This window comes from Lithobates pipiens, unplaced genomic scaffold, assembly GCF_037356315.1.
Source record: "Lithobates pipiens isolate NorthernLeopardFrog02 unplaced genomic scaffold, aLitPip1_a1.2 Scaffold_13, whole genome shotgun sequence".
Classification (NCBI taxonomy): domain Eukaryota; kingdom Metazoa; phylum Chordata; class Amphibia; order Anura; family Ranidae; genus Lithobates; species Lithobates pipiens.
In genome coordinates, this window is record NW_027507718.1 from 547,599,230 (window position 1) to 547,606,220 (window position 6,991).

Below are 6,991 nucleotides of genomic sequence, written 5' to 3' on the forward strand. Positions count from 1 at the left end.
AGGTACCTTCCGGTTAATGAGGGGTTAACCTGGAAGGGGTAAAAGGTAGGTCACTGCGAAAGTTGAGTACCGTCTCCGGGTCCGGGGGGCTTGCGACTGGAGGCCTAAAGTTAAAAGAAGTTTGTCGCAGTGACCAGTGATGTGTGTTACCCTCGAATACCCCAAGAGGACATAAGTTGGGTTAAGATTTATTTAAAATGTTATTTGTTTAAGTTTAAAGTAATTGTTAATAAAAGGCCGTCAAGGCCATTTACTCCAAAAATCTTGTCATGTCATTTGTGAGGGGGTTTGGAGGGTTTGGATATTAGGTTTAACGGTTGGCTTAACCGACTGTGGGTTAGGTCCTTCACATGTCAAGATCCTAGCAAAACATGTTCATTCCTTTATTATTCAAAGATTTTTAAACCTGACTGGTTTATGGCCCACAAATTTGTGCAAAATATACAATGTGGTCCTCATACTAAAAACCTTGGACATCCCTGATATAGAATATTAAATCTTACGTTCACTTGCAGTCCTGCATTTCTGATTTAGTTCTAAGTGTGGTTAGTACATCTGTAAAAAATCTTTCACACTACACATAACTCCAACTCCTACTTTTTGATAAATATGCTTAAACACACACTCAGTCCCTATAATATGATATAGAGCAGATGTCTCTAAACTATGGCCCGTGGGCCAAATCTAGCCTGCCACAGGAATGCATCTGGCTGCACCTAGGGCCTGGTCTTACTTTCACTTGCGTTTCTGCATTGTAATCTAGTTCTAGGTGTGGTTAGTACACCTGTATAAGATATTTCACGACACACATTACTCAAACGCCCGCCTAGACAGAAGAGAGAAGACGTTCGCAGCAGAGAAGTAGTAACTATGGCAGTGCTATCGACTTCACGAGACTTCAGGAACATGGAGCTTCAGAACTCTTTCAGCTCAAAAAAAAGTCCAGTCCACTTTGTAGAGGGGAGACATTTATCTATCGCAGATGTTTTTAACATCTTGACCGAAATGAGCTCGACACTTAATGAAAGCGGGAAGAAAATGTTAGAAACCCTGAAAAATATGAAACCGCATAGTTTTGAGCACATTCGACAAGAGTTTCCAGTCCATCGTCTACAGCATGTCACTGACATGTCCTCTATGGAGGGAATTTACGACGAGGAGCGTTTCAAGACAACAATGCGAGCCATTCGTCCTCAATTTAGGGACCTCGTATTCTGGAGTGCAGAAATCGCACCGGAAGACATTAGGGAGGCACGCAAAGAGTCATTTAAGGAAGCCAAGGAAGTGCTCCCGTCTTGGATGGCTAGAAAATATGGGAAAAAAATTAAAGATCAATTTGCCAACTCTCCGGCTTTTGATAAATCTTCACGGTACGGTAACTTCAAGTTCTCCTTCCACTTTTTTGATCTTCTGTCTCTGTACCAGACTCAGCACTGTGGGGGCGAAAAGCCACAGCTGAGAATTTTGGGTACTGACTTGTACAAGCAGGAGATTGTGCATTATATATTAGTGCACAGCCCCGACCAGAGTCACCAGTTCAGGAACCTCAAAAATATCCAAACTGACGGGCATGGGTCTGTCTACCTGAGGGATGAAGCAGTGTATTGGGCACCAGAATCCACCTCTATTTATCTCAATGTGAAGATTGCTGAGGATCCTGGCCCGAAGACATGCCACCCACCCTGCAATTTTTATAAAGAGGAAGGCTATTGTATTCATCTCAGAGATACAGAGTATAAGGTGTTAAGTGTGTGGAACCATCTGGTGTTTGCATTCCATCTTCCTAACCACCGTGGCCTGGAGATCAAGAAAGAGCAACTTCTAAACAGCCTGACGGCCTGCGCTATTGCCGAGTCACCCTTGATCGATGAGTATAAACGGCTGGAGGAAAAAGCGGCTAAGGATATTATCCGTAAAATGAAGAGTGATTTTGGGAGACAAAAAAGAAAGAGAAGTTCTCAAGCCCTAAACGGTAATAACCTGCAAACCTAGTATTCTTAAGCCCCCTGTACACACGGTCGGACACCCTGCCAACCAAATCCGTCGGATTTTGAAATCCGTCGGATCTTGTCCGAAAGTGTGGCATGTATGGCTCCAGGGACGTTTCATGGCCAAAACCTTGCTCCCCAACAGATGGGTTTCTTGCAGGAACATAACTCCAAAGACATGCAGGTAGGTTAACTGGCTTCTTTCCAAAATTGGCCATAGTATATGAATGGGGACCTTGGATTGCGGGCTCCTTGAGGGTAGGGACTAGTGTGAGGGTGCAATGTACAGGGATAGGGACAATTGTAGACACTCAGCCCACGTACACATGGTCAGAGATTTTGCCAACCAAATCCGTCAGATTTTGCCCGTCGGATTTAGTCCGACGGATTGTGTCCGAAACTGTTGCATACACACGGTCGGGCCAAGTTGGCGAAAAATCCGATCTTTCAAGAACGTGATGACGTAATTTCGTTACGATGGGACTACATTCAGGCTAGTAGCCAATAGCTTTGATGTAGGAATTTGATCTGAGCATGCGTGGCACTTGGTCCGATCAAAATTCTCTACACATGATCGGAGTATGTCCGATCGAACCAGTTGGTCGGAAAATATTTCCAACAAGTTGGAAAAATTGGGTCCGACGGATATTCCGACGGAATCAGTCCGATGCATACCACACACAGTCGGATTATCCGACGACGCGGTCCGATAGGTCACATTCCCACGGATTCTCCGACCGTGTATACAAGGGCTTAGAGCTATGTTAATCATTAAGTTGCTCTCATTATATGGGGCAGGGTTCAAGCTAATGATTGAAATGTATGCAACAAAGTCTCAAATAACAAAAATGAAACATAAAGATTATTACTTCATAAATAAATAGGTATAGCTAGTAATTGTTACTTTCAGCTGGACTTGTTCTGTAATTTTCGGAGACAAGCAATTTTAGATAATTTTATTGCTTATCTAATCCACTTCTTAAGCTCTAGAACGGTGCTTCTCAATCAGGGTCGTGTGACACCCTGGGGTGCTGCCTGGGTTCCCGGTGGAGTGCCATGAATACTGAACCCAGTTAGCCCTCCAGATCAGCATCATGAGTTGCCATCATGCTGACTGGCCGCCAGCACTTCAACAATCAATGGCACTCTAGGGCCAGGATGTACAGCATTATTCGTTTGCGATGGTGGCCAGCTCACCCGAACCACGATAATGCATGTCTCTGATCCAGGGCAAGCAGCATGCATGGCCTCCATCAGCATTCAGGAGAAGATGGAAATCCTCTCTCATATATAGGAGAGACTCCGATGTATAAACAGGGGGTTTCGATGTTATGGGTGGAGATCTGATGTAAAACAGGAACTCTGATGTAAATGGAGAACTTTGTGGGGGTGGCTGATGTGAAGAGGGGATTCTGATGTGCAAAGGGACTCTGATGTGATCGGAGGACCTCTAATGTGATTGGGGACCACTAAAGTAATGGTGGCCATTGATATGATGAGGTACCTCTGAAGTTTAGGGGGCTTGTGATGTGATGGGGGACCTCTGATGTGATTGGGTACCTCTGAAGTTTAGGGGGCTTGTGATGTGATGGGGGACCTCTGATGTGATTGGGTACCTCTGAAGTTTAGGGGGCTTGTGATGTGATGGGGGACCTCTGAATTGAAGGGGGCATGTGGTGTGATGGGGGGACCTCTGATGTGATTGGGTACCTCTGAAGTGAAGGGGGCATGTGATGTGATGGGGGGACCTCTGATATGATTGGGTACCTCTAAAGTGAAGGGGGCATGTAATGTGATGGGGGACCTCTGATATGATGGGGTACCTCTGAAGTGAAGGGGGCTTGTGATGTGATGGGGGGACCTCTGATGTGATTGGGTACCTCTGAAGTGAAGGGGGCATGTGATGTGATGGAGGACCTCTGATATGATAGGGTACCTCTGAAGTGAAGGGGGCATGTGATATGATTGGGTACCTCTGAAGTGAAGGGGGCATGTGATGTGATGGGGGACCTCTGACATGATTGGGTACCACTGAAGTGAAGAGGGCATGTGATGTGATGGGTGGACCTCTGATATGATTGGGTACCTCTGAAGTGAAGGGGGCACCTCTGATGTGATGGGGGGACTTCTGATATGATTGGGTACCTCTGAAGTGAAGGGGGCATGCGATGTGATGGGGGGACCTCTGATGTGATTGGGCACCTCTGATGTGATTGGGCACCTCTGAAGTGAAGGGGGCTTGTGATGTGATTGGGGGACCTCTGATATGATTGGGTACCTCTGAAGTGAAGGGGGCACCTCTGATGTGATGGGGGACTTCTGATATGATTGGGTACCTCTGAAGTGAAGGGGGCATGCGATGTGATGGGGGGACCTCTGATGTGATTGGGCACCTCTGAAGTGAAGGGGGCTTGTGATGGTATGGGGGGACCTCTGATATGATTGGGTACCTCTGAAGTGAAGGGGGCATGCGATGTGATGGAGGACCTCTTATATGATTGGGTACCTCTGAAGTGAAGGGGGCACCTCTGATGTGATGGGGGGACTTCTGATATGATTGGGTACCTCTGAAGTGAAGGGGGCATGTGATGTGATGGGGGGGCCTCTGGTATGATTGGGTACATCTGAAGTGAAGTGGGCATGTGGTGTGATGGGGGGACCTCTGATATGATTGGGTACCTCTGAAGTGAAGGGGGCATGCAATGTGATGGGGGGACCTCTGATGTGATTGGGCACCTCTGAAGTGAAGTGGGCATGTGGTGTGATGGGGGGACTTCTGATATGATTGGGTACCTCTGAAGTGAAGGGGGCATGCAATGTGATGGGGGGACCTCTGATGTGATTGGGCACCTCTGAAGTGAAGGGGGCATGTGGTGTGATGGGGGGGACCTCTGATATGATTGGGTACCTCTGAAGTGAAGGGGGCATGTGATGTGATGGGGGACCTCTGATGTGATTGGGTACCTCTGAAGTGAAGGGGGCATGTGATTTGATGGGGGGACTTCTGATATGATTGGGTACCTCTGAAGTGAAGGGGGCATGTGATGTGATGGAGGGACCTCTGATGTGATTGGGTACCTCTAAAGTGAAGGGGGCATGTGATGAGATGGGGGACCTCTGATATGATGGGGTACCTCTGAAGTGAAGGGGGCTTGTGATGTGATGGGGGGGACCTCTGATGTGATTGGGTACCTCTAAAGTGAAGGGGGCATGTAATGTGATGGGGGACCTCTGATATGATGGGGTACCTCTGAAGTGAAGGGGGCTTGTGATGTGATGGGGGGGACCTCTGATGTGATTGGGTACCTCTGAAGTGAAGGGGGCATGCGATGTAATGGAGGACCTCTGATATGATAGGGTACCTCTGAAGTGAAGGGGGCATGTGATATGATTGGGTACCTCTGAAGTGAAGGGGGCATGTGATATGATTGGGTACCTCTGAAGTGAAGGGGGCATGTGATGTGATGGGGGACCTCTGATATTATTGGGTACCACTGAAGTGAAGGGGGCATGTGATGTGATGGGTGGACCTCTGATATGATTGGGTACCTCTGAAGTGAAGGGGCACCTCTGATGAGATGGGGGGACTTCTGATATGATTGGGTACCTCTGAAGTGAAGGGGGCACCTCTGATGTGATGGGGGGACTTCTGATATGATTGGGTACCTCTGAAGTGAAGGGGGCACCTCTGATGTGATGGGGGGACCTCTGATATGATTGGGTACCTCTGAAGTGAAGGGGGCATGTGGTGTGATGGGGGGACCTCTGATATAATTGGGTACCTCTGAAGTGAAGGGGGCATGTGATGTGATGGGGGGACCTCTGATATGATTGGGTACCTCTGAAGTGAAGGGGGCATGTGGTGTGATGGGGGGACCTCTGATATAATTGGGTACCTCTGAAGTGAAGGGGGCATGTGGTGTGATGGGGGGACCTCTGATGTGATTGGGTACCTCTGAAGTGAAGGGGGCATGTGATGAGATGGGGGGACCTCTGATATGATTGGGTATTCTAAAAATTTGGTTTAGCCTACACCAGTGGGTTATTTTTGGAGTAAGGATGAATGAAAGGTTGTCCTGTAGGTAGCAAAGATAATGTGTAATTGATTATTTAGCTAAGGCGATCACTAGACAAGTAAAACAATATAATATTTGTGATAAAATAGCTTTGCTTGTTTTACAAAAGGCAAACCATTAGGATCTGTCTGCATTGTTTCATATATTATTTATGATATTTATTGTTTTCATTTATCAAACGCATATAACAAAACACTTTCAATGGTATATTTTAAAAAAGCAATCGGGAGGAAATATTTCATTGTTGGGGGTTCTTATTGATCATTGAAAACAGGATTATGAGCATTCTAGTAGCCTGGTTCTGGCCTGTCAGTTGCACCTCACCGATCACATGACCAGGCAGAACTTCCAAACACAGCCCGGCCAGACTGGTGTCAAGGCCAACCTATGTAATTAACCCTCAGAACCCCACTACTGTTCTGAGGCAAAAACTAAATTTACATGCGTGTGACAATTTGTCCAAAATGTCATCCACTGCATTACTTTTTCATATTACTTTTTTATACAATATATAAAAACATCACAACATAGAGACGTTATATTTTACACAATTAGAACTAGAGGGTTCTTGCATACACTCAGTTTGCTCTCTCTGGGGAAAAAGCCTGACCAAAGGCTGAAACGATTGAAATCCAAAGTGAAACTCGCTGCTATCTCTAGCCTTGAAGCTGTTTAACTACTTGAGATCCGCGCTATAGTCAATTGGCGGCTACAGCGCGGATCTCCTTTGCCGGGACGACGTCTATTGACGTCGTCCCGTGCACGAGCGGCCTGCGCGCCCCCTGAGGGGCGCACGCGGCGCGCCCTGTGATCGGCGAGTCTACGAGACTCGCCTGATCACCAATCCGTGATAGGGGTCGATCCCGACCCCTTATCACGTGATCAGCTGTCAGCCAATGACAGCTGATCATGTGATATAACGGAGCC

At 47.0% G+C, this 6,991-nt stretch overlaps 1 protein-coding gene across 2 annotated transcripts in view; it reads left to right on the forward strand.

Annotated features, from left to right (window-relative positions):
* Positions 1-795: 795 nt before the first annotated feature.
* Positions 796-6,991, forward strand: part of LOC143975818 (uncharacterized) — a 19,200-nt gene continuing 13,004 nt past the window's right edge. For both annotated transcript variants that reach the window (XM_077478372.1, XM_077478373.1), the window contains exon 1: positions 796-1,972. In XM_077478372.1, coding sequence (XP_077334498.1) covers positions 871-1,972 — 1,102 coding nt within the window. In that variant the 5' untranslated portion in view covers positions 796-870. The remainder of the gene's footprint in view (positions 1,973-6,991) is intronic.